The sequence below is a fragment of the Nymphalis io genome, chromosome 11, assembly GCF_905147045.1.
Source record: "Nymphalis io chromosome 11, ilAglIoxx1.1, whole genome shotgun sequence".
Classification (NCBI taxonomy): Eukaryota; Metazoa; Arthropoda; class Insecta; order Lepidoptera; family Nymphalidae; genus Nymphalis; species Nymphalis io.
In genome coordinates, this window is record NC_065898.1 from 11,698,977 (window position 1) to 11,726,187 (window position 27,211).

Consider the following 27,211-nt stretch of genomic DNA (forward strand, 5'->3'; position numbering starts at 1 on the left):
CCCCCCCAATTCATACGGAGCGGAAACTAGTAGTTCATGTTTTCAAAGGCTTGGATTGTACAGTCTACAAAAGTAGATGTAATAATAGGTATGTCCTCAATGCATTATAACAACTAGAGAGAAGGGTGGAGGCGGAAGAAGAACGAGTCGGAAGATGCCGGTCGATGTCCTTATCCGGGCGTTCTAAATTGAAAAGTTTGAGAAAGTAAGTCTATAAATGCCCCGCTGCTGCAAAGAACTCTCCTTCTAATGATGTATGTCAAAACTATAAAAAGCACTAAAAAAATTTGTCTATGATCTCATCTCGATATCTTTCATAAATTAAGAAGAAATATTGACAGTCCGCCTGAAGGGTGCGCGTGAGCAAAGCCTATGTCAGTTACCTCAGTGACGATTAATACTTTATATAGGTGTATAAACAAAGACAATAGACCAAAATACCCCCTGTATTATTTGGAGCTTATCTATACTTATCTGTGTAACTTTCTCAACATGTTTTTCACCCTCAAGAGAGATGACATATGAGATGAATTATAAGAAACAAATTAAGACAGTGATGGACGCCCTGTCTTGAAACCGGAATCTTCGGTTAGAATTTATATTGTATACTATCATAAACAAAATTCATTGTTCATTGGATGAGAGCAGTAAATAAAGAACTGTATAAAATATATATTTTAATATTTAAAAATATTCAATTATACAGATATCTTGAGTTGGTATACAGTGTAACGGTCTACGGCCATATATCATTTTAACCATAGATAATTTAATTGGATTATAATATTTCATATTTTAATAGTCGTCAAAAATGTACTTTGCAGTTGATAATGTGTATATTACAATATACTTTTATTGTTTTTCTATTAAAAAGTAACAATTCACAAATATTTTAACATTAAACAAAGTAGTTAGCAATTTACAATTAATATATAAAATTCGGCAAACAGTCATAGATATTATTTATATAAAAATAAAAGATATTAATTTCACTGCTTAAGCCTATCGTACCACAATCAAAGTCTAAGTTCAAGCGATTGGTAAGGAACGTATGGGACTGCTAAATGGCGCCTCTTCCTCGACCTCTGCCTCTAAACCCACCACGCCCTCTGGGCCTCGAACCTTTACTGGTATTCGGAGGGCTTTTGGGTCTCAAGGCCTCTATCCTCTCTGTGCAACCTGTCGTTTCTCGACCCTCAGTGAAGTATGAAGCATACAGTTCAGCATTGAAGTTTGAGTTGGTGAGTTCATGTCCAATGGTCACCCAGCCTGGACGGATGGTGGAATCGCGACCAAAGAGATGTACTCTGAAATAGATTTAATGTATTTAGTTTACACAGTTCATAAACAACTCTTATAATAAAATTAATATCAACCAGACAAGGTGACCCTCAAATTTCCATTCTGGTGGTTTATTTAATGATTATATAGCATCCATAAAATAATAATGTATATATTATAGAGTATTAAAAACTCTTAACATAAACCGTTTCAAGCTTTCCGAGCATACAAACTATGTTGGCTAGTATATTGGACTAAAGCGTTCAGACACATACTAAAAGATAGATTAGCTTTACTTATTTCATGTCCTTCACCCAAAGGTTGTCTGTAGGAGATCACTCTTTTAGCGATAAGACCGTTTTGTACATAAATAGTATTCGGTTTTTTTTTATGTTTGTGTTTAAAATTCTGTAAATTCTGTCTTTTGGTGTACAATGAATCATATTCTATTCTATTCTATAACAGATATTTGAAAATTATTAATGCAAATCAATAATTTATCACTATTAACCTTGTGTGTGTAATTTATTTATATATTACAAATATATCATTTACCTTCTCCGTCCTAAACAAAAGTGCTCCATGATATGAAATATCTCGATTGGTTTCTCCGTGCTCCCAAATTCAGGATCCTCCGATATAATCAAATCGATGTCGACATTGGCGTGTATGAAGTCACCGTCCACTGATCTTCTCACTGTCCCTTTGATTCCCATCAGACAATGTTCCTTGGTCCTCTGGAACACTGCATTGTGTTCGAGGTTCTTCGAGTGTCCAGGGTTCTTGATGTTAGTCTTTATCCAACAGATGTCTTCACAGCGACGGAATCCCCACTTTTTTAAACACTCTCTGCCCATATCAAGACCTGGTTTGAATTAAACAAGCTATCATATATTGTTATTGTTAACAAAAAAACATGGACGGAGACTGCGTTAAAGAAAACGGTATCTGAATTACGTAAAATAATAATTGTATTAATAGTAAAGTAATATACAAGAAACAAACAATACTGAAATGGTATCAAGACTAAGCAATAAGGTTCAAATTTTCATAGTACATTGATTGCGTAAGTGGCCAGTTTTATGCCTTGCTTCAATATAAAGTATAAAAAGCGCTTGCGCAGCTTCACGCCAAGTATAACGGCAATTTTTCGAAAAAGATTATAAAACAAAATAATCGCACACGTGAACGCAAAATTACTTTCCGTTGCACGTAACTTCAAACTCATAAAAAAACTACGCGTCTCCGCCGGACGAGGAGATAGAGGAGGAGAGAAAACAATAGAAACGATCTAAGACATAAATTATCGTAATTATGTCAATAAAACAGTACTTCATAAAGAAGTCAACAGCTATAGCCCATTTTTTAGATTTACATATTGCACGCGATTTGCTAATAGCTCTGGTATATCGTTTACGATTAATATGTCTTTATTTTTATTTTTTCTAAGCTTTGTATTATAAAATTGTTATCCTATGCTGCCTTACTTTAGTAATGAGTAATAACTGTACAAACATTTCTGTAACGCTGTTGATTACAAGTAAAAATAAATAAAATAAAAATATATAATAGGTCCTTACATATGAAATTAGCGTTTTGTCTTACTGACCACTTTGATCTCATCCTCTCAGAAAGCGGATCCATCACAAAGCACTTCAGAGATAGCTGCAGGCTTCGGAGTAAGTGATAAAAATATATTAATCCACTTAAAGCAAATCAGAAAAGTAAAAAAACTTGAACGATGGGTACCTCATTAATTGAGTGAATCGAACTTGCAAACACGCGTCGACTGCTGTGTTACTTTGCTCAACCGACACAATAATGAAGGGATTTTAAATCGAATCATTACTTGTGATGAAAAGTGGATTCTGTACGATAATCGGAAGCGCTCGTCGCAATGGCTGAACCCTGGAGACCCAGCCAAAACCTGCCCTAAACGAAAATTGACTCAGAAAAAGTTACTTGTTAGTGTTTGGTGGACTAGCGCCGGTGTCGTTCACTACAGTTTTCTAAAATCTGACCAAACGATTACGGCAGATATCTATTGTCAGCAACTGCAAACCATGAAGGAAGAACTAGCTGCTAAACAACCAAGATTGGTCAATCGCTCTAGGCCACTGCTGCTTCATGACAACGGAAGACCACACACTTCACAACAAACAACCACTAAGTTAGATGAGCTAGAATTGGGATGTCTGCGACATCCTCCGTACTCCCCGGACCTTGCTCCAACAGATTACCATTTTTTGCGGAATTTGGACAGCTTCTTACCAGGAAAAAAATTGAATTCCAATGCGGCAGGCCAAACCACTTTCAAAGAGTTTATTGATTCTTGCCCCCATGGTTTTTTAGTAAAGGAACCAATGAACTACCTATGAGATGGCAAAAGTGCATAGATAACGGTGCATACTTTGATTAATTAAATATATTTTACAAAAAAAAATTGACTTTATATTCCTCCCGTACAAAACGCCAATTTCATATGTAAGGACCTAATATTTAATTATAATAAAACACTATTCTACTTATTTATTTATATTCACATTAGTTTTACTTTCAAAGTTCCGATTACAGTTTAGCCAATGTTCAAAACGCCATATGTCCACGAATCCATAAATAATACCATAGATAATATTTAAGATCTTAACAGTACACTAATTTGTATTATAACAAAGGAAGTTAATTTAGACAATTAATAAACAGGGCAGGCGCAACGTTAAAAAAAATCTATAGAAAATGTTAGTCTCATCAGACTTATGTGAGTTACATTGCTTTGCACTTTTTCGTGGTTTTAAGCGAGTGAAATTTTTTATATTATGTATATACTTATATAATTACCTTCTGAGCTTCCACACCATAGGAAAACAAAAGATCTTGGCTGTGCGATGTGATGCAGTTCCAACGCCAGCACGTCCCGCCAGCGCCAACCGGCGCCCAGGGGGGGCTCCACCAGAACCACGTCAAACTTGCTACCCATTGACTTGAGGTCGAAGGTCTGAAATATGGAATATGTCATTTAGAAAAGAAAAATAACAAAATGAATTTCATTTTTATGTAATGGACACTTGGAAATTGCCTGAAACTTTGAAATTTTTTCCCATGAACAAAGCACATTATTATTTAATAGTATAAATTTAATAAAACTTCTTGTGAAACATATAAGATACAAAGATGTCTCATTTATCTCAGATGTACTGTATTGCCCACATTTTAAGTTATTCCACTATCATGTTCTAAAATATTTTATTTTTAATTTCCTTTAGTCGGGCAGGTTGATAAATGGGCAATGTGTAGTGTGACGGTAAGAAACACTTTGCCTATAAACATTAACACCGTAGAACATATAAACAAATTTGACATTGTCACACATGGGCTCTAAGATGTTGTGTACCCTGTGCCTGCATGTTCACCAGTTCATTCACCAATCAAATCAGAGCGTAGCAATACTAACATTATATTAAAGTAACTGGTGAGTGAGTACTCACCCAGACAGGCCTGCACAAAGTCCTGCCAGAGGTAAAAATTCATCGGTTTTAATTCACAATTTTAATTTTCTTAATATGAGTCCATTAAAATTAAAATATTCTTTACTCAAGCAGGTTCATTAAAGCACTTTTAAATCATCATATTGCAGTATCAAACTAAAGTTAAAGCTTGAACCAGCATAAAACTCAGTAGTTACTCTTTTCTACCAATTTACAAGTGTGATAATTATAATTAGGGAACCCTTGCTATACTTTTATATATTTTTTAACTTACTTTAAGGTCACATTTTAAGTACATAGGAGGTGTTGCAGTTCTCGCTATCAATTCATCTTTCAATTTTATTAGTTCTCTTAGTTTGGGATACTCCTCAAACCTATCCGCTAAGCCTACATCTCGGATAAAATTCTGTGGCCGCTGTCCTGTGTCAACAAAGTGCTGGCAATAATCATTGTGTGGATTTGATGACTGTGTGCCCTGTAACATTATATTTCTATAGTAGGTCTTGTTATCTAAAAAAAATTATATTCTATACTTTATTTTATTTCTAATAACAGAAAATGTGTGTTTAAAATTATGACAGCTGTGTCGCCGGTTCTTTTTTTTAAAAAAAAGCAAACAAAATCTGATATTCATGTGTACTACTAGCATATATAACTCGCGTTAATATAGTTTTAAAAGTTTTTAACGAATATTTTTATTCTTTTATGGTGATTTATAAACTCGATTTTTGTGGAACCAACCTTCAAAAACGTAGAGGAATCCGTATAGACAAGGCTATCAGGTTCTTTTTGCACCGGCTTATCATTTCCATCTGGACTGAATTCTGTAGTAGCTTGCTTCTTTGGCAGGACATCTAAAGATGCTCCTAAAGCTTGTCGAAGTTCGCTGACGCTTGATACACCTAACTGTAATATATATTTTATAAAAAAGCAGATGAAATACTTACCTTATGATTCATAAATTACAGTGTTTAGTTGTAATAAAAATATACAAAACACAGTTGGCGTTATCTTAAAATTGTGTTTAAGTGACGTATTTACCGTTTGGGCCAATAACTTTTTTCGTTTTTGAGATCTTTCGCGGAGTTCTTTTAATTTTTCACTCATTTTAACGGCACAATTATTATTGTACACATAGAAGCTGAGCTATATTTTGTTATGTGATTAAAGCGTCCTTGCATTTGTAGGTTGACAAGTCGTGACAGCAATTTAAGAATGTGACACTATGGCATACCACATACCGACTCTATAATTTGTTACACATCTTTCATTAAATAAATAAATGTCAAGAAGTAAGTAGGCAAATAGTATGCATCGAGATCCTTTCGTTTTTTTAATTTATTAAATCATAATAACTTTTGAACTAAGAAATAATTCTGAACTCAAGATAATACAGGTGAAATTATAAAGACTAGAAATATATGTAGAATAGAACAAAAAGTAATCCTTTAAAAATGAAGTATAATGTACTTACTATTATTTTGATGTCTATAGTATAATTATTAATGTTTAAATTAAAAAATATATACCAAGTTAAGCATGTGATTGATTTTTTTCACACTTTCAACATCATCCTCGGTAGTATAGTGGTAAGTATCCCCGCCTGTCACGCGGGAGACCGGGGTTCGATTCCCCGCCGTGGAGTTATCTTTTTTTTTTTTACATACTTCGTAAATATATTTATTTTTCAATATTTTTTATGCATACACATTAAGAAAGTGCTAAATAATTTTACTAACTATTTATGTGAAAAGTGGGACTTCGCTCTCTCTACATTTAACTAAAGTTCCTGCAACCACACAATATTGTTTTTTAATTCGTTGGAACAAAAAAATTGCTGTGTTAAATAAAATTACAGTTACTTTATTAAGCTTTTTTTACATTAAATAGCTAGAGAATTAAGAAGTAAGGACCTACTTATATGAGAAGGGACCTACGTTTTTATTTGTCTAAGGGTTAGCAAAGGATACATAACTTATTTGCCGTACAAGAAACAGAATAGCGAGATGCAACCAATCGATATTAAATTTTCTTACATTTTGGATTGGATGGATGGACAGGATTGAACATACCAATCTCAGGACCCATGTTCGATTTGAATAATATTTTTTATTGAAAGATGTTACATAGAATTAGTATATATAATATATATATAATATTTTGTGTAGTATTACCGAAGTAGTGCGGTAGTAATATGGCTTGAAACGAGATCCTAGAAAGCGCTCAAACGGTTCGTTCCTGTTGTTAAAAAATAGTGAAGGAACGCTCATGTGCAAAATAGCATTACGCTACTGTTTAGGAGCAGAACAGTAGCCATCAATGCTACCATCACGTTAAAATGTATTCAATGAATCAGGTATAAGTAGTATAATCTAACTCTAACACAGGCGAAACCGCAGGGCACACTCACTAAGCTAATAAAACAATATAATTATTTGAATAAAATTAATATAAAAGCTTTATTCAATAAAATATGGTTATTTATTTTGTTCCGAGCATTCATTGGCTGGTACGCATTTGCCTTTTTCATTTCTAAGCAAGCCGCGCTTACAGTGGCAACCGAGCTGACAGCCGCGAGGGCGCGTGCATGAGTGCGCGCTACACTTCGCTTCACAACCGTAATGACAGGTGTACTCCTCGTTCGAATCGGGACATTTTTCTGTGAAGAATAAAATAATTGATATTGTATCTTAAAATAAGAGGTACTTTATAACTGGCTAATTCGACATAAACAATTTATTAAAAAATGGCACATAATTTGACGCATCACGTGAAAACCCATTTAATGAAACAATTCATCGCTATATTTTATATCCAGAGTATATTTTATGTTTTTATCTCGTCACAGAAATTATGGAAAAACAAAGTACTACAACATGAAATGGTTGTACCTTACTAAATAAATATTTGAACGCTTGACACTTGATGTATTAGTGGAAAATAAAACTTTTGATAAAACAGAACATTTTTGGAAAATATAAAAACCGTATGATTTATTTTAGAAATTCCGTTAAAATTTGCAAACGGTACATACTTACGTACGAACGCTCTAATGCCAATCATAAAATCGTTCTATTTAATTGAGTACCTAGGCCAGTAACCAGTAATAACTCTGCTATATTATGTATGAATTATAAAAAAAAATTGACTAAGAGATATATTTATAATACACCACTATTCCACTTAATTGCTTGTATCCTGATGACAATATATCACCAGCATCAAAGATTTAGCTCAATCAGTTGCTTTTAAAATTTAGTTTCAGATCCACACTTACCAAAGTGTGCAGCCAAATTAAACTTTGTGATAAATACGTACGAGGAAGACAATCCTTTTGTTCAACACACAGGCCAGTGTGATGACGTAATAGCGGAGGCCGACACAGACACCCTTGTGTACAAGTAGTCTCTGAGCATTGCGGTTCAGGCTCTGAACAGCTCCCCTCACACCAGCCACACCAAACGAACACTTCATCGGGCAGGCATTCGTCTATGGATGGCTCATTGCTGCCCATTGTTATTTCAGCTATGAAAGAAATACAATTTTTTTTTATTTACAATAATAGTTAGTATATTATAATTTAAGTATTCTGGAATACGTGGTGTATCAAATAAAATATTTTGAAAATTTTGCGCACAACAATTTCGGTAACGTTTTACCTGTCGTGATCACGATCAGTTAAAGTTGGCTGATGAGTTGAAATCCGAATAAAGTGTAAAATAGGTATAGCTAAATGTATATATATCTGTATACAAATAGTATATTATATTGTATACTTAGTATATTATTGTCGAAATACATATTAGACCTTGAGGACAATCCTTTAGCAAGATGCATCGACCATCTGGTGCTTTCAAATAGCCCTCGTCACAGAAGCAACCGGCGATACAGCTGCTATTACATGGTGGGTTCGGGTCTGAGCAAGTGTTATCACATCTCCTGCAAGAGCTGTACACCTGGTGGACACCACATGATAATTGATATGGCATTGGAAGTTCCGTTACAACTGAAATATGAAATATTTTTTCTTTTATCTCGTTTAATTTTACATGAAATTAGGATATCAAGTTCTTTCTAGTTTTTTTTTGCGAGCGTATTTTCCAAATAATATACCAAAGTTGTGTGTAACGTGTATCTGCAAAAGACTTCCATACAAATGGAGTTAAGATAAAAATGATATGTACTTAGTTTTATATTTCTTATTTACTGATATTTATACAAATAGTAAGGAAAAATAACATACAGTTAAAAAACTCAAAACTAAATTCATATTTAATGTAAAGTTAACGTCGTATTTTATTGATTTAAGATTCATTAATCTAAAACGTAAAAGTTTATTATTATTTTATATTTAGAATTAGATTATTTATTTTGCTTTGTTTAATATAAAATGTTTATTTTTTTATTTTAGTATAATTGGAACTTGTTAAATAAATGTACATATACTCACGCAAATCATTTCTTTTTAATGGAGAACATTCTTCGTATTTGTTACATTGGTTATATTTGTTTTTTGTAAAATTTCTATCACAAAAGCATCCACCGCATGGTTCTGTACATACATTTGTGATATTTTCACAAGACTTGTTACAAGATTCGCAGAGTTTGAAAACCTCATTTCGAGAGCAATCATAAGTTATATTATCTGTGTAACTCCGTTCCATTTTTTGTAACGTTATGTTAATTTTTGATTTTCCGTCTATATTTTGTTGCATTCCTATTTTATCTGTGTGAAATAAAAATATTAAATGTGTAAATATTTCTAACAATAAAATAAACATCATGAAGACTTATACGGCTTATTTAAATGAAATGATAAGCCATTTTAATTGTTAGCAACTGCAATCACAAAAACCTAACCAGGGAAAAAAAACAATATCAATTTATCGATATATAAAATCATGAAAAAATATAACAAAATTGCCTGTCAATGCTTTTTATAGAAAAAAATTGTGACACCTATAATACATATATTAGAAAATTATTTACTCACTATCAATATTTCCGATAACAACGTTACAAAGAACAAAACTTAAATATACGAACGTTGTCATGTTCATGCTGTCTGTCCCTCGGTTCTTACTAAAATGACATATTTTGTGTATCGGAAAATCGCATTAGTATAATGGAGCGCTTTATTCGCGACGTAACCATGCTTGCTGCTAGTTGAAGAAATGTCCGCGTTTAAATTTGTTTTTACTTTGAAATTTTATAAAAAAAAATGTACAAACGTTAGAGAAAGGGCCTTTAAAACTATATTTACTGTTTCTTTGGTGGATTTTTATTGGTGGTAGGGCTTTGTACAAGAAAGACGAGAAACTAAGACAGGTGTCTTAGTAGGTACAATCTTCGTTCATTCTACTATATAAACGTATAAGTAACTTATTATAAGTCATTGAAAAATATAAGGATACTTATTTTAGAAGCCCTACAAAATACTGCCCGTGTGTATTGAACGCTCTAGACGTGCGCCTGGATGCGATCATCGAACAATTACACCATTGTTTTGCGATTTCACGGAACAAGCACGCCATTGAGTTAAAAGGCCATAAGCGCCAAATAACAGACAGGAGGACAGTTCCACTAATTTGTTACGGTTACGATATGTTCCCGATTCTATTCCGATCTACTTCTTCATCACTCATCAGATTCTTCATCCTACCGTAACTGGTGGTAGGGCTTTGTGCAAGCTCGTCTGGGTAGGTACCACCCATTCATCAGATATTCTACCGCAAAACAGCAATACTTGATATTATTTGTGTTCCGGTTTGAAGAGTGAGCGAGCCAGTGTAATTACAGGAACAAGGGACATAAAATCTTAGTTCCCAAGGTTGGTGGCGGATTGGCTATGTAAGCGATGGTTGACATTTCATACAATGCCAATGTTTGGGCGTTTGGTGACCACTTACCATCAGGTGGCCCATATGCTCCTCCGCCTTCCTATTCTATAAAAAAAAAATCTACCTTTGACCGAACCGTCACTTGGATCATTGTGTTAGTAGAATAGGTAAACGGTTATACGCCAACGATTCGATTCGATTGCGATAAAGTTACAATTTGTTAGTAGAGGACCCTTGTAAAGAAAATAAATTACGAGTAATACTTGCTTCTACAGACTATTAATAATGTTTCATGTGTATTTTGATTACAAAATAATGAGAGTATATATTTTCCTTTACATTATTATGTTAGGGAAATAATAATAATAAATCTATAATCATAACATAAATATCTTACTATTAGGTACTACTTAGTAACTAAGATATTTGTAGGACACTTGTAAATTGTTAACCAAATTAATCGTACATACACGACATACCCTTTGTTGTTATTTGTGTGAGGGAGTTTCTAAGGACGTATACTTAGGGCGTTTTCTGTGGTTACGACTTGATAACATTGAATATCGACGGCGCGGATCAACAATTTTCTTAATGCGACGCACCATCTTCTCCTTTACTTCAGAGGCTCAGTTTGCTTAGAAGATGTATCAGAATTATATATATATTTGAATATAGCAGTAATGAAAGAACATTATTACAAATTTAGATTTAGTATAGAATACGTTTATTATAGAGAAACGAGTGTGAGTTTAATTGCAATTTTTAATTTTTAACTTAATTAATGTGTATATTATTTTAATATTGTATTATTTTATAAATTATCTAATCAATTATTAATAAAATATAAAATGATTAATTGTTTTTTTTTGTGGCAAAGTATTGTGCTTATACATATTTAGACATAACACAAATATCATTCCTTTTTTAAAATAATTTGGCATCTAATAAAACAAAATTCCAATAGAAAAATAGGATGCATTTTTCCACGGTGAGTTTTGTCTTACACCAGTCCATCACGTGTTTCCATTGGCTGACAATTTTGTAGCTAACTTATAAAAAATAATGAATTGGTATTTATTTTCATGTCATTTCTAAATTGTTATTCTGAGGTTTGTACCTCGAACCCTATTCATTCTGTAAGTGCTAACGGACAGTAATATCTATTTCACCCATCTTCGATTTAAAAAATGTATCAGATAATCAAACTTTAAGATTACAATTGTAATTTTGATTTTTAAAACTTTTCAGACTTATGGAACGAATGTCTCAAGTACCTTTCACGGACCGATTGAACCGATTTTATTGTAATTCGGTATAAAGACAACTTAAACTCCAAGAAAAGACATAGACCACTTTTTTACCTAACACCCAATTCTGCCCCCTAAGGCCTCTGCCTCGAATCTCGCGGGCAGCGGGGCGGCGGCGGCGGCGGCGCGGGAGCGGCAGGATCTTACGCGTATAATCAAATGGACCGGCCCTCGAATACAGCGGTGCAGGAGCGGCGCGGGGGCGGGCAACGAGCGGTGCACTCCAGTCAAGCGGTGACCGCCCGCGTTGCGCGTCTGCATTGTAGGTATAGTGTTGTACATTTTTTTTGTGACGTATCAAAATGTCTTCGGACGTGCAAGAGCTAATTATTTCGGCAATCTTTGAGAGGACACCCATATGGAACAGCAAAGATGTGAACCATAAAAATAGAAGAATAATTAACCAATTATTAGTCGTAGAATTTGTCGGGATTTTGTCTCTGTTCTTCATAATTTCGATAAAACTCGCCATTTATTTTCCTTGCCCTATAGTAGGGATCCACTTCTTCTTTTGCCCACAATAAATCGAGCGTTAGGAATAAATTTGAATCAAAAAGATGTCGCTGTTTTTCAGACATTTCGTTCGCGAATAAAAACAAATATCTCGACAACACAACCACGAACACAACACTACACCGCTATAGTGCCGCGCGATCTGCCCGCTAGTTTGGAGAACAGGTATGCGTTGCCCGCCCCGCTGCCGCGCCGCCGCCGCCGCCGCCCCGCTGCCCGCAAAATTCGAGGCAGAGGCCTAACACACGGGCGAAGCCACCGGTCACAACTTGTATGTAAATACAATTAATATAATTAATTCGAAGGGAGCAGTATATGATGTACGAAAGGGTTTCTTTATAATATAAAGTTCAATAATCGTCACTTCCTTGTTGCTTGTTGGCCACATTTTGTTTAAGAAATTAATTTTATCTTGGTTTATTCCTCAAAGAGGTCGCGACCTAAAAAGTACGCATGAAAAATTATTCCTAACAACAATTATTGTGAGAGATACCTCCATAACGGTATTGTCTGAAAGTACCACATAAGTAGAGTGACATTACATTAGATGCGCAATTAAGAACGTGCAAGCCACGTGGCTCAATGTATAAAGTAGATTAAAAATTTAAACTGAAGGTCACAGGTAAAAATCTTACCAACCAAGATTAGATTTATCTCACTAGAAAAACAAATCTGTGTTAAAATTGAATGATTATTGTAATGATAATGTAATTATGTTCAAAGATAATATAGCAAAAAAAATATTATAGCAAACATATATGTATGAATGTAATGCTCGAATAATTGCTCAGGCACATACAACAATCGACCCGACTCAACGTCAAGGGATAACATTATCCTTACAATGTATTAATCAATCAATTATCCCTCGAAACAAGCCAAATCACCCTTTGATCCTGACCTTTAAAATAATAAAGTTACTTAACTACCTGTCAGGTATTAGGTATTACTAGTAACACTAATATAGGATTAAAATAATTTAATAGAATTAAAGTTTCATAGCAAGGGCACTTTAATTATGCTTACATTGTAAAGACAGGGCAAATCAAATTAATTTACTTTTTCTAATGAAATAGGGTTTTTAAAATTTATATTAAAAAAATATTAGCAAAAAAAAAGTAAAAAGGTAACTCCACGGCGGGGAATCGAACCCCGGTCTCCCGCGTGACAGGCGGGGATACTTACCACTATACTACCGAGGATTGTATTGTACAAAGTGAAATAATCATATACAATTTACAATAACGATATAAACGATGAATCAAGAATATATTTATTGACTTAAGTCGTAATAGCAGTGGAAAGAGTTTTAACACTTCTTACTCTTTGGAGCTACCAAATATTTGTCGTTCAGTCAGATACTAGTAAATATTTTAAATTAATTCTTATTCACTGTTAGGATTTTTTTTTATATGCCCCGGGATGGCAAATGACTACTCCACCTGATGGTAAGTGGTAGTAGAGTCCAAACGCGACGACGGCCAGTACAGTCGGGAAGAATGTTCTGTACTAGCCGTCCCCGCCTTGCCGGCCCGCAAGATGCCTCTTCACGCCTCGTTTGAAGGAACCCGGTATATAAAAATTTATATATACCGGGTTCTATTATATTTAATTATTATAATGTATATAATAATGTTGTTTTAGTATATCTAATTACTAAAAGTAGTAATAGTCTAGACCCATACATTTTTTTTTCTTAATGTCTTTTATAATATTTATGCAGCGATTGTATTCTCTTTACGATATCTTATTTCATTTCACCTGTTTGTATGAGTTGGACAAATTTTGCAAGCCAATCGGTTGATCTAGGATTACGGCCTACACTTTTAGTGATATAATATCGTATATTATGTTATATTTTAGTAATTTACACACTAAAGTATATACTGAGTAGATAACTAAAAGATTGTCGTTGGTTTTTTGAGAATTAATGTTATAGGTGCGTAGTTTTTAATGAAGTATTGCGCTAAAAGTATGCATACGTTAGTCGCGAATGAAGTGTATGTCAAGAAATAAATGAAACAATTAGTTCTTTGTAATGCGCTATATTTTCTCTCAGTTGCAATAAACTACAAAGTTGAAATATACAGTAACGTAAAGTTATATATAGTATAAGAAAATACACCATCTTCGCATAAAACCAATCCACGTGCGGAAACCGAAACCGTGTGTATGGCAGCCATATTGTATGGGAAATTTAAAAATATATTCATGTTATATTTTTAATAACAATGACATAACGTGCAATGTTTTTAATTAGAATGCGACTATGAAAACAAATACAAAACACTTAAATATTTCTTTTTTTATTCATAAGCAATCATTTGTGTTATTACGTCATAAATGAAATATGGCTGCCATTCCACCTTTGACTAGACGAAAAATCCACCAAGATAAGAATTTAGAGGCAAAATTGTTTAATAATAATCGTTCAAAGTAATTAAACGATAATTAACATATTGTGTTATTATTAAACATTTGTTATTGTAAAAGTAAAATTGAATTTTAAAGTATAGTTCGCCTCTAAAATCTGCAGGAATCTATCAAAATAATTTTTTAAGTCGTATATAATAATTTTTAAGTCATATAAAAATGTATTTATTTATATACATCAAAGCCCGGCAGGTATTCAAGCTATAGTATTTTCTGTATAAAAATGGCCAAGTACAGTTATAATTTATATTCTTCTTAATTTCAATTTACAAGAATACTCTAATGGATTACTATTGCTTAAGATTTCTTCGGAGGCATTTATTTTATGACTATCTTATGTTAGATATGAAAGAATTTGCTAGCCATACCTATTTTACATATAAATATATATGTTACAAGTATATATTTGTATTGAAAAATGCGTTATTTTATAGTTTATTTGCACAAAATCTAAATAAGTGACGCAACTATTTTTGGCTGTATACCATTAGGTCTTTGGCCGATATTATAATCTGTGCGTAATTATAATCTTTAACAAAACCTTGGTGGTTTCGTATTTGTTTTATTTAGATTTTGTACAAATCATTGTAATATATTCAATGTAAAGAATAAACGGTAAAGGTAACATGAAACGAAATACATAACACATTGTACATAAAGGCACAAATAATTTAAGTACCTAAGTTTATTTAAAAACTTACATTTATAACTAATCTATAAGACATATGTAACTTGTTATTCGTATATTAAAATATATGTAAGTTACATTTAAATTAAGTAATTGATCATTTATTTTTCACATGATACGCGGTAATACATAATAAACAATTTAAAATTGTTTACATATTATATAGACATATGAATGATTCTATTCGTTATAAGACTTGCGTCTCATTTTATAATACAACATCCTCTTAAAAGCACGCTACAATTTTTGGCACCCTACAAAATATCTAAATTCGTCTGGATTATACTAACTCATTCATATTAAACTCTTTGCTACAATTAATTATGTACATAGGAACAACTGTACTCTAAGGATTGTCTGTGTATGTACTAGAGATATGTACATTTCATTTGTCAATAGGTCATTGACATATATGAACACGCACGTTTAGAAAAAATATCCCTTTCACAAAATAATACGCCAATAATACTATTTATATTTTATTATATTGATGAATAGCAATATACTTAAATACATAATGTAACGATCTTAAATTATAAAAAAATTATCTAAAAGGAATTCACAGACTGTAGTGATGCGCAAGAGTTTGAAACTAAGGCTTACGAAAATTCATTACGAAGTCATTCTAACTTAATTTTTGACGAAAAACAAAAAAAAAACGACTTTTTAGCTTTTGAAAGACGGTTTTGACACTTATGACAAATTATTTTGACACATGACATATAATTTTTACAATTTGACAGCTGATTGTGAATGTTTTGACAGATGATTTATGGTCATGTGGAAGCAGTCTGCAGTACAATGAGCTAGGCGGCGTGCCCCACGTCGGCGCCGAGCGCGCTGCGGTCGAGGCTGGCGTACTCCTTGCCGGAGCGCGGGCGCGCCGCGTGGCGCTCGGCGGCCGACGCGTCGCACGAGCTGAACGACGACACGGACAGCGACTCCATGTAGTCCGACGTGTCGGACGCGCCCGACGACGAGCTCTTCGTGGTCACGTGGCTGTGCCGCGCCGTCGACTCCGCGTCGCCTGCAATATTCGATAAAACATTCTCATTTAGTTAGCGAGTAAATTAAATATCAGACGTGAAGACGCTCAACAAGTTTGAAAACAATGTTAAAAAAAAGTCATAATATAGCAATCTGTAAAACCAAGATCACAACATATTATACCGCTGAATTTGGTATCGACTCGTTCTTGACAAATAACATTATCTTCGTTCAACGAGTGTCAGAGTTTTAAGTCATATCGCAAAGTTGATTATTAACATCATTACGATAAAGAGTTAAAGAGCAGGTAACTGACACGTTAAAACTTTAAATATACTGCGTTATGAAATGGTTTTAAGCAAAGCTTAAGTCAAATAGATAAACTAATTTAAAACTAACGACCGTATCGACATATCCGAGGTATAAGGTCGTGTGTTACGTAACGATTACTGTTTCAATATTATTCTTCATCAGCTTTGGTGGTTACAATATATTATCTAGATCGATGTATTTTCGATGTTTAATTATACGGGTGTTTACAACGGAATATATTTTTAAAATCTCATAAAAATATACAGCGAAATATTGATTAATATCAATGTTATCAACAGATACTGCATACAAGTAAGATATCTGCAACTCAGATAAACTTGATAGGCACTTCAGTAATCCTATAAAAAAATATCACTGCGTGATAGCAAATTTTATACGTCCTTGATTTTATAAAAATCAATGTTTTCAATTTCCTACGACAAATATTGAATATAAAAACTAACTTACCGATTCTTTTCTTCCTTCTGGTCAAAGTGTCTACTTCACACGAATTGGATTTGGTCATAGTGGCGACTTCTTCGAACTGGAATGTCAAGTTTTTAAGAGGATCCGACGAATTGGACTTCAAAAACGTCGCGTGGACCGGCGTTAGGGTGTTCCTAAACGATTTGTTCTTATGTTTCTTATATGATTTGGAATTTGTGATTGGCAATTCGAATTCGTTGAAATCGCCCTTGTGATGCTTCAAGGATCCAGTCGAGACGCCTGAGTCGTTCGAGCTCGAAGAATCTCTGTTCTTATCCGATTTACTCGGAACGCTTGACGATCTACGAATTTTGACGGCATCCCTGAATCTCGCGACTAAAATGTTTTCTGTCTTTGGTTCTGGTGATTTAAATACTTTTTCCTTTTGGTTATATGTATCCGTGTTAAGTACTGGGACGCCTTCGTTTATGCAATCGGTTTTGCACGTTCGCCTTATAACGGTCGGCGTGAAACATACGCGAGCGTTTATACTGAAGTCATCGTCATGCCTCTTGGTGAAGTCCGCGGAACTCGATCGCCTCGTGCTGATTGTGTTATCAGTGTCTGAATGTTGGGTCGGGTCTGATAAGTGACTGATTCTGCTGATGTTGTCGGAGAAGTTCTTACTGTTACTAGAGCTGCTGATTTCTAATGGTTCCATGTGCATGTAGTTTGTATGATCGTTACAACAGTCGGTCAAAGGATGGACTGTGTTCGTTGTGGCTGTGGATATATCATCTTCGTGTTCCGGTATATCTTCTAAAGCGTCTAAGTCCTCTTGACTGAAACCAGCGTTTCGGAGTATGTGTAGGGAATTTTCGAAATCATCTAATGTTGTTCTATTTATGTTTGCGTAGTTGCTTAAATCTATCGGTTTGATGGATGTCGGGGTAACGTTGACGTAGTTGGAGTGCGATTCAATATTGTTGTTAACGCTAGTATCACATGTATTGTTGTTGTCGTGTGTTTGGTTCTCGTCGTTTTTGGTTTCGTTGAGGGCGCAGCCGCATGACTGCCCGATCAGACATTTCAGTTTCTTTGGTGTATCGTACAAGCTTGCCGCATCAGAGGTTACGTCTACTGGATGCTCCTAAGAACGTAATTAAAAACATAACTTATTAATAATCGTAATTTTAAAAAGAGCTTACTTAAATACATAAAACTAGATAGGTTACGAGTAACAATAAAGTATGTAGGAATTAGTACCTGTATTAAAGGCATTGGCGTCTTTGGCACGTCATAGTTTTCGTAAGGACCATTGAACGCCTTCTTCTTGCAACAGCAAGGTTTCGGTTGTTGCCAGCATTGGCAAGTGTTGCCAGTCTTTACTGGCACGATTGGCGTGCAGCAACCAACCGGACTGGCTCGTTTTGATTCAAAACTCTTATCGAGAAGGCACGCGCCGCGAGGCACTGAGTACTCAGAGGCGCTACCGCTGGACCTCGAGTAGATGGAGGCTCGGTCGGAGTCAGAACGCTTCTCCATTATGTTATCCATCGTCCACACTGGAGACATGATTGATCCGGGAGTGTTCATTGTGGAAGATCTGGAAATATTTGTTTTTCTAAAGTTAGTATCCTCTAAGAAATATATTCTTCAAATTGTGTTTGCAGTTTATATCATAATCGACGATACAAGAAAATGAGTGAACGTAATATGTGAATTAAATCTAAGACTAAATCTTGTTAACTAGCAGTAGAACAAAGCTTCACTCTTATTAATCTCCGAATAATCGCAACCCTAACAGAAGTCCATTAATATCTATATCTCTAGATAAATCCATTATCAAGATCATTTTCTTAATTTTCTTGGTGCAAACCCGTCTGGGTGGGTAAGACCAACTCATCACATACTCTACAGCTAAACAGCTATACTTAGGATTGTTGTGTTCATTTGAAGGGTGAGAGCCAGTGTGACACACTGCGACATAATATCTTAGTGCTCAAAGTGAATGACTATGTAAGGATTGGTTAATATTTATTACACCGCCAATGTCTATGGGCGATGGTGACCACTAAGTTGCCCTTTCTGCTCGTCCGCCTTCCTATTTCATATAAAAAAATCGAGGATAATAATCGTCGATGTATCACGAAATGCATTTATTTATGAGTACGACGAGTAAGCATAAATTTCAAATAAACTAACCTTGTCAAATGGCTGATCTTTCCAATGCAGCTAGAGCACCTGGGCAGGGAGGTGGGACGTCTAAACTTGTCCTCGTTGCTATCTAGGCTGGTGTCGAGGTCAGACAGGCAGTGCATGGTCTGACTGCCCGGCGCCGCCCACGATGGAGAGACAGACCGCATGGACTGGTTGAAGCAGTCGTCCATACAGGAACTCGTATCGGAGAAACGCTTTTCTAAAACTATAAAAATTATATCGTTATAATCTTGTCACATTTTAACTATCACGATGACCTAGTGGATTCGTATCTTTACTTAAAATCGCTTGTCCTAATCCGGACGATCACTGCTAAGTTTTCACGTTCTCGATCTAATTGCTCAGTAAAGACAATTTTGTCGCATGTTGTCGGTGAAAACACCGACTCGCAGTGGAGCAGCGAAGCGGAATAAGGCACAGTGTATTTATTACTTTCACATTTAAATTATGTAAGATAAGATAAAGGAATATTTAAAATATATATTTCTGCTATACATAATGCTTTCTTAAAGTATATATTTGATATTTTATTGACTGTATGGTGTCTTGTAAGCGATCAAATATAGTTATCGAATTACTTTCAAGGAGTTTTAGGATTGTACACTCACTGGATCCACTCCTAGACGCCACACTCAAGCGGGAATGGGCCTCGTGGCTATATATGTTGAGGAGTTCTGACAGTTCCCTGCCGCCCTCCGCTGCGAATACGAACAGCCCTTCACCCTTCCCGCACCTCGAACCTCCCTCCACGCAGAACCTCTTGTCCACCATACCAAATCTCCTATGTAAGAAATAATAAGATATTAATAGCTTGCTAAGTTCTCAATTCTGAACCAATATTATTTTCTTATTAAGAAGACTGATGAGAAAATACTGAACAATTTGTCATTTAATTTGTTATCAATACCTTACACACTAAATAATGTTCGGTACGATTAACAACGAAGTACAATAACTTCGATATAATAAATTAATCAATTAAACCACAAACTGACGTATTTATAGATATGGAGTTAACAGCCAAAAGATAAAGTGTGCCATAGATAAATAATGTATCATGATATTTAACTTAACTTTTAATAAAATCTCAATTCAAATGTCAAATAATGAATAGAAGACAAATACAACAGGCATTCGTTGTTATCGTAACTATTGACGTAACAACAACACATAGTACTCAGATTAAATCCATTAGATGAATTAAACTTTATTTTCTGAATTGCTCCGTTGACAGAGGCGGGGTAGCCCACCCGTATGCCGGCAATTAATTTAGAAACAGTAGTTGTCTTAATTAATTGTTAATTTAATGGTTCACTATGATTGACGGTGTTTGATTAGAGATAAGGTTTATTGTTGTTATCGTTTCTTTTAAGCTAAAGTAGTTTGTGTGTTGAAAAAAATTGAATAACGTTGTAATTAAAATATCTTGAAATTTGTAATACGATTACTATTACTAGTATGTTTATGAATAAATTTATATTTTTAGGACGATTTTTTATTTTTTTATTTATGAGTTTAACATTTTTGTACACCAGTATTGTTATAAGTAGCTCTTCCGCACTATTTTTTTTTAAAACAAAAATTATATACATACCAATATTGATTTAACCGCGAATATATATATAATGTTTCGGAACAGTTACATGCCGTGTTCAGAAGCAGACTGGCTTGTTACTACCCGAACACGAGTAATATATAAATAGATTCAACTAGCTGAGTCCTGCGGTTTCAACCGCGTTATATTTGGATTATAAAAGTCTATTTCACACATTTCATATTTCTTATATATAGCAATTGTGCTAACCGCATCGCGCACTAGGACAGTTAGATGTTATATGGCCTATGACCTTTCTCCATGAATGTTTATACGGGCTATTTAGAGTAAAAATTATTTTTAAAATATGAGTGCTAATTAAAGAAGTATAAGAAACAAAAACGAAAAATATATATATAAATATTTTTCTCCATAATTGGTCGAAAATAAGGTGTTTTTTATTATAAAATAATATCTTTTATAACTTAATTTATACAGCGACATAGTTAAAAGTATGTGTGAGTTGACATAGTAAATTAAATAAAACTAATTGAATACATAACTAAGACAAGAAACATACATTTCATTGTATGTATAACTTATATCATCAAAACACATTTCATCATATTGATAAAAATATAATAAAATGTATAAATATAACGATTTTGGGATATGTATCAAAATGAAACAGTTTCAAAAAGCTTTTTGTCGCGAAAGATAAATTTAATTTCTTCCACGTAAACTCGGAGATAACGTAAATTGTTTGACCGCGATGGAATTTCATTTCCTACGATATCACTGGGCGGGAAATTCCAGGATGCCTGATATACCCTGGGAGCGCCTCGATAACATAGAGACGCTAGAAGTTATTTGTAAATGTGTTCAAATGTAGTGAAAAAGAATTTCTAAATTCGGAGTTTTGTTTTTCGAGTAATTATAGTTTTGGTTTGTATTGTTTCTAATTATGTTTGATAATTTTTACATTGATAATAAAAATATAAGAAATATTGACTTTTTTCACTAATTAAATACTATATACCTACATTAAAAATAACCATGGTTATATATATATATATATATATATATATAACCATGGTCATTTTATTTAAAAGTAATAATAATACATATTTTTTTAACCATAATTGTTTTCCTAGCATAAAATATTTCGTAGCTACTATCAACTATTTTTTTAATGGCATAATAAAACGGCTCGGTTGGGAAGTTTTAATGAATCCACCATATATCCCTGACCTTGCACCCTCAGATTTTCACCTCCTTCGGTCACTTTAGAATTCTTTAGATATTGTTAGGCTAACATCAAGACAGGATTGTAAAAACTATTTGTCGCAGATTTTTGATCAGAATTTGCAAAAATTATAGCAATGGCATTATGTCTCTACCTAAATGGTACAGATGATATCAGAACAAAATGGCGCATATATACTATAAGCAAATGTAAATGGACTGATAAAAATATATCTTGAATTTGTATATAAAATAGGAAAAAGAGATAAAACTATTCGATTTAGAAGAAGACAGGAGATGATTATTATTATTATTATATCCAGTGTAACATTATCGTATGTAGAACCGGGATTCGCTGACTATATTCCATATTTTGATCCTGAATCAGACGGTCTTTGACCCCTGTCTTGTTTCGCAAATATAAATTTCTTTCTACAAGTTTAAAACGTTTGTTGAATATATCGAAATATCAGTGTGAGGTGAAGTCTTGTGTTGTTATTCGGTTGTGATAACGTTTTAAAATAAAACGTATTTCTTATTTATATAAAACCTTTTTTTTTGCACACGTACAATCGTTTCTGCACTTTCTAATGTCGACTTGTATTTAAGTAAATCCGCCTTTTAATATTTATATTATTTATATTATTAATATTTTGTTATTATGAAAATAAATGTATTTTTTTTTGTTTTGTCTTCTTGTTTATGTCAGTTATCTTCCTTTATTAATATTTTATTTTATTTTGTTATTGTTTTTTAAATAATACAAAGTAGTTAGCTTAGGGTACTTAATAATTTCAAAAGAAACCTCTTACTATTTTCATAGCATTTCATTGTTTATATTGCAGCGCGCTAAAAAAAAGAAATCTTGTATTCTGAAGTCGTCAAAGCCGTTTTATTGCTGGCTAATGTTACAAAGCTTGAATGTCTTTTTATAGTTCCGATATAATCTAAAACTGTTGAATAGTTCCGCTCGTAAAACATACGAACGCATTACGGGAAATCTCCCAAACTGAAGCGTTTCCGTATTACGACATCGCCACAGGTTACAGTGAATAATATATATGTACAAATATTATAAATGTTAAAGTAAATATGTCTGTCTGTCTGTTCGTCATGTCTTAACTACTCAACCGATCATCATTTAATTTTGAATGCACGTTTTCAGGGATACAGAGAAGGACATTTACCTCAAACCTACCCCTACCCCTCATTTGCGGGCAAAGCCGCGTGCGCAACTAGTATTATATAAAACTCATTTATAACAACTTTATAATATTTTTTCATGTGATAAATTGTATTTATTCGTCGCCAGTTAGACGGATAACATATATACGTGGAGTTATTTCAAAACTGATACCAATTTTTCCAGAGAAAACTAGTAATATGATATTTCCGCTTAAAGATAATTAAATGTGAAACATTTCGTAAGTTCTCGAACAAAAAGCGTAGTTGTTGGTAATTACTTTTCACCGTAACAAAGATATTCTGTTTGTTACGCAATTAACACACATACGAGGCGCCATCATAATTATTTCGTTCGGCATACGTTTAGAGGAATTTATGCAGAGGCAGATCTACAAATATGCTTATAGACTAAAACAGAACAAATAACCGCATATATAATACTACAAAGCATATGAATTAGTCAATATGGTCCAGTGGTTAAAACGCGTGAATCTTAACCGATGATCGTGGGTTCAAACCCGGGCAAGCACCGCTGAATTTTCCCCCATTAGAACAGCGTGGTGGAATTAGCTCCAAACCTTCTCCTCAAAAAAAAAAGGAGAGGAGGCCTTAGCCCAGCAGTGGGACATTCACTGTTATGAATTTTGACCTCCTTGGTAGTTAAGTGGTTAGCTATAAGGTCGCGGGCCTCAAGGAACTGGATTCAAGTCCCGGGTCTGGCCAATATAAAATATAAGGTCTCTATAAATTCTCCGAAGCCTAGAGTCTATAAACAATATTGACACTCCAGCTTTATGCTCTTTCCAGTTCTGTCTGATTATATACATACAAGTATTGATAAAAGTCAAGGCATTCTCGCCGTGGAGTACCGGCTTAGAATCGCCGTGGAGTACCGGCTTAGAATAGTACTCCCCCAATCTCATCCCGTGGGTGTCGTAAGAGGCGACTGAGGGACGGGGAAAAGGGGGGATGGGCAGCAGCGTCCCCCCTCCCATAAACATCTTACCCCCTACTGCGCTCGCCAACACGCCTGCCCAGCGCGGCGAGTATGGGCAAACCACCTCCCTAAATGGCAGATGCGCCCAAAAAAAGGCCCCCAGTTACCGGCAAGCCCGCTAGGCCCGACCAAGGTAGCGGTCGCGGTATCGGCAAGGCAGGGGGTGCTAAGAATCACCGGTTCACGGCAGGCTACCGTATAAAACGACTGAAAATGGCAACGTATAATGGACGCTCGATGAGGCTGGACCATCACCTCGCCGAATTAGAAGTAGAGTTAAGTCATATAAACTGGCATATACTGGGGTTATCTGAAGTCCGAAGACAGGGGGAGGACACGATAACTCTAGAGTCCGGTAACTTACTCTACTTCCGCGAAGGTGATAACCTCTCCCAGGGTGGTGTCGGTTTTCTAGTCAAAAAGGATCTCATTAGCAGCATTGTGGAAATCAGTAGTGTGTCGAACCGGGTAGCGTACCTTGTCCTAAAACTTTCCGACAGGTACTCCCTGAAGGTTGTACAGGTATATGCGCCAACTTCGACATACTCTGATGATGTGGTCGAAGCGATGTACGAGGACATCGCAAAGGCCCTCAACGACACCTCGAGGGCCAACTACAATGTTGTTATGGGAGACTTTAATGCTAAAGTGGGAGTACAAGATAGCGGTGAATCGAAAGTCGGACCTTACGGCTTGGGCTGCAGAAATCACAGGGGGCAAATGCTGGTAAACTTTCTCGAAGCGCAGGGGCTTTTTTTGATGAATTCTTTCTTTCAAAAGAAGCCTCAGAGGAGGTGGACCTGGCGAAGCCCCGATAACGTGACAAGGAACGAGATAGACTTTATCATCTCGAATAAAAGGCACATATTTAGAGATGTTTCAGTGATCAACAGGTTTAATACCGGAAGTGATCACCGCTTGGTTCGAGGCACTCTAAATATCGACTTAAAAGCCGAAAGATCGAGAATGATGAGGTCTACTCTCCGACCTACCATGCTCCAAGCTGCTCAAGGCTCCGAAAAGTTCCAAATGGAACTTCAAAATCAATTCACCGCGTTGGAAACCATAAGCAGCATTGATGAGAGAACCGACACGCTGGTCAAAATACTGCAAAACACATCCCGCAAGTGTTTTCCGCCACAGAGAAGAGACAACGCACCAAAACTCTCTGCTGAGACACTCGAGCTCATGAGAAAACGACGAGAACTACCATCGTTTTTGTCAGATAAGGCCTTAAACCGAACAATAAAAACGCTGACGCGACGCGATCTCCGACGCTCCAATACCCGTGCCATCAAGGCTGCGATTGAGCAAAATCGGGGATCGAAAGTGTTCGCTCGCAAGTTTGGGAGGCCGCGTCTGACAAAACTTAAAACTGAAAATGGTGGGGTCGTTACCTCTAGGCCTGAGATTATCGGAGAAGTAGAGAGGTTTTATGGGCAGTTGTTCTCTTCAAGATCGGATAAACCCATGGGAATCAGTATTGATGACCAGCGCGCCCCTCTTATGCGCCATTACTCCGAGGAGCTCCCGGTCGTTGACCAAGGAGAGATTAGGGCGGCTCTAGAACAGCTTAAAAACAACAAATCTCCGGGAGATGACGGAATCACAACAGAGTTGCTTAAGGCAGGCGGGACTCCGGTCCTGAAAGAGCTAGCAAGCCTCTTTAATTCCGTCATCCAACATGGCAAGACCCCGGAAACGTGGAGCGGGAGTGAGGTGGTACTGTTTTTCAAGAAAGGTGATAAAACCCTCTTGAAAAACTACAGACCAATCTCCCTCCTGAGTCACGTGTATAAGCTGTTCTCAAGAGTCGTCACGAACCGTCTCGCCAGACGACTTGACGAGTTCCAGCCCCCAGAGCAAGCCGGCTTTCGATCAGGCTACAGCACCGTGGACCACATCCATACTGTTCGGCAGATTGTGCAGAAGACCGAAGAGTACAATCAGCCGCTGTGTATGGCATTTGTGGACTACGAGAAAGCCTTCGACTCCATCGAAACCTGGGCAGTGCTCGACTCATTGCAGAGATGTCATATCGATTGGAGATATATCGAGGTACTGAGATGTCTATACAACGCCGCTACAATGACTGTCCAAATCCAGGACTGTAAGACGAAGGCGATCCAACTGCGCAGAGGGGTGAGACAGGGGGATGTAATATCCCCGAAACTGTTCACCAACGCGTTGGAAGACGTTTTCAAAACGCTGGATTGGACTAGGTATGGAGTCAATGTAAACGGCGAGTACATCTCACACCTTCGATTTGCCGACGATATCGTCATCATAGCAGAGTCGCTGGAACAACTCACCGAAATGCTGCGTAGCCTAGGCGAGTCTTCCCGGTGTGTCGGTCTCGGCATGAACTTGGACAAGACTAAGGTCATGTTCAATAGGCATGTCGTGCCGGGACCGATATACGTCGAGGGCAAACCTCTCGAAGTTGTTAGTGAATATACCTACCTAGGACAGATTATACAAATCGGTAGGAACAACTTCGAGAAGGAAGCCGATCGAAGAATTCGCTTGGGATGGGCAGCATTTGGCAACCTTCGTCAAGTCCTCAAGTCGTCTATACCGCAATGTTTGAAGACGAAAGTCTTCAACCAATGCGTCTTACCTGCCATGACATACGGTGCCGAAACGTGGACACTAACTGCGGGACTAGTCCACAAATTCAAAGTCGCTCAGCGTGCTATGGAGCGAGCTATGCTCGGAGTATCTTTGAAGGATAAGATCAGAAATGAGATTATCCGGA

The 27,211-nt window shown here is 35.6% G+C and overlaps 3 protein-coding genes and 2 non-coding genes across 7 annotated transcripts in view; 1 reads left to right on the forward strand and 4 right to left on the reverse strand.

Annotated features, from left to right (window-relative positions):
• Window positions 1–687: 687 nt before the first annotated feature.
• Window positions 688–5,967, reverse strand: LOC126771755 (N6-adenosine-methyltransferase non-catalytic subunit). The gene is made up of 6 exons (XM_050491837.1): window positions 5,808–5,967; window positions 5,508–5,672; window positions 5,041–5,241; window positions 4,120–4,276; window positions 1,837–2,146; window positions 688–1,307 (listed from the first exon to the last, which is right to left on the reverse strand). Exons 1-6 carry the CDS (start codon window positions 5,871–5,873, stop codon window positions 1,061–1,063), a joined length of 1,146 nt encoding a protein of 381 aa, XP_050347794.1. The 5' UTR covers window positions 5,874–5,967; the 3' UTR covers window positions 688–1,060.
• A 371-nt stretch (window positions 5,968–6,338) lies between these two features.
• Trnad-guc (transfer RNA aspartic acid (anticodon GUC)) lies at window positions 6,339–6,410 on the forward strand. Its single transcript has one exon. It is a non-coding gene; the product is annotated as a tRNA-Asp (tRNA).
• Window positions 6,411–7,243: 833 nt separating this feature from the next.
• On the reverse strand, window positions 7,244–9,329 carry LOC126772080 (serine protease inhibitor swm-1-like). The gene is made up of 4 exons (XM_050492251.1): window positions 9,217–9,329; window positions 8,575–8,772; window positions 8,085–8,291; window positions 7,244–7,425 (listed from the first exon to the last, which is right to left on the reverse strand). Exons 2-4 carry the CDS (start codon window positions 8,753–8,755, stop codon window positions 7,244–7,246), a joined length of 570 nt encoding a protein of 189 aa, XP_050348208.1. The 5' UTR covers window positions 8,756–8,772; window positions 9,217–9,329.
• Window positions 9,330–13,556: 4,227 nt separating this feature from the next.
• On the reverse strand, window positions 13,557–13,628 carry Trnad-guc (transfer RNA aspartic acid (anticodon GUC)). The gene has a single exon. It is a non-coding gene; the product is annotated as a tRNA-Asp (tRNA).
• An 808-nt stretch (window positions 13,629–14,436) lies between these two features.
• Window positions 14,437–27,211, reverse strand: part of LOC126771728 (uncharacterized) — a 159,172-nt gene continuing 146,397 nt past the window's right edge. For all 3 annotated transcript variants that reach the window (XM_050491779.1, XM_050491780.1, XM_050491781.1), the window contains exons 6-10: window positions 20,101–20,273; window positions 19,478–19,697; window positions 18,539–18,878; window positions 17,315–18,422; window positions 14,437–16,574 (exon numbers count right to left, since the gene is read on the reverse strand). In XM_050491779.1, coding sequence (XP_050347736.1) covers window positions 16,354–16,574; window positions 17,315–18,422; window positions 18,539–18,878; window positions 19,478–19,697; window positions 20,101–20,273 — 2,062 coding nt within the window. In that variant the 3' untranslated portion in view covers window positions 14,437–16,353. The remainder of the gene's footprint in view (window positions 16,575–17,314; window positions 18,423–18,538; window positions 18,879–19,477; window positions 19,698–20,100; window positions 20,274–27,211) is intronic.

Excerpts from the sequence above, each read along its gene's own strand:
- LOC126771755 (XM_050491837.1), bottom strand. The coding sequence starts at position 5,873 with ATGAGTGAAAAATTAAAAGAACTCCGCGAAAGATCTCAAAAACGAAAA. Across the intron at positions 4,277-5,040 it reads ACTTAAAATGTGACCTTAAA|ACCTTCGACCTCAAGTCAAT; the intron begins GTAAGTTAAAAA and ends TCCATATTTCAG. Across the intron at positions 2,147-4,119 it reads ATGGTGTGGAAGCTCAGAAG|GTCTTGATATGGGCAGAGAG; the intron begins GTAATTATATAA and ends AATTCAAACCAG.
- LOC126772080 (XM_050492251.1), bottom strand. The coding sequence starts at position 8,755 with ATGCCATATCAATTATCATGTGGTGTCCACCAGGTGTACAGCTCTTGC. Across the intron at positions 8,292-8,574 it reads GCTAAAGGATTGTCCTCAAG|CTGAAATAACAATGGGCAGC; the intron begins GTCTAATATGTA and ends TTTCTTTCATAG. Across the intron at positions 7,426-8,084 it reads ACAAAAGGATTGTCTTCCTC|AAAAATGTCCCGATTCGAAC; the intron begins GTACGTATTTAT and ends TATTCTTCACAG.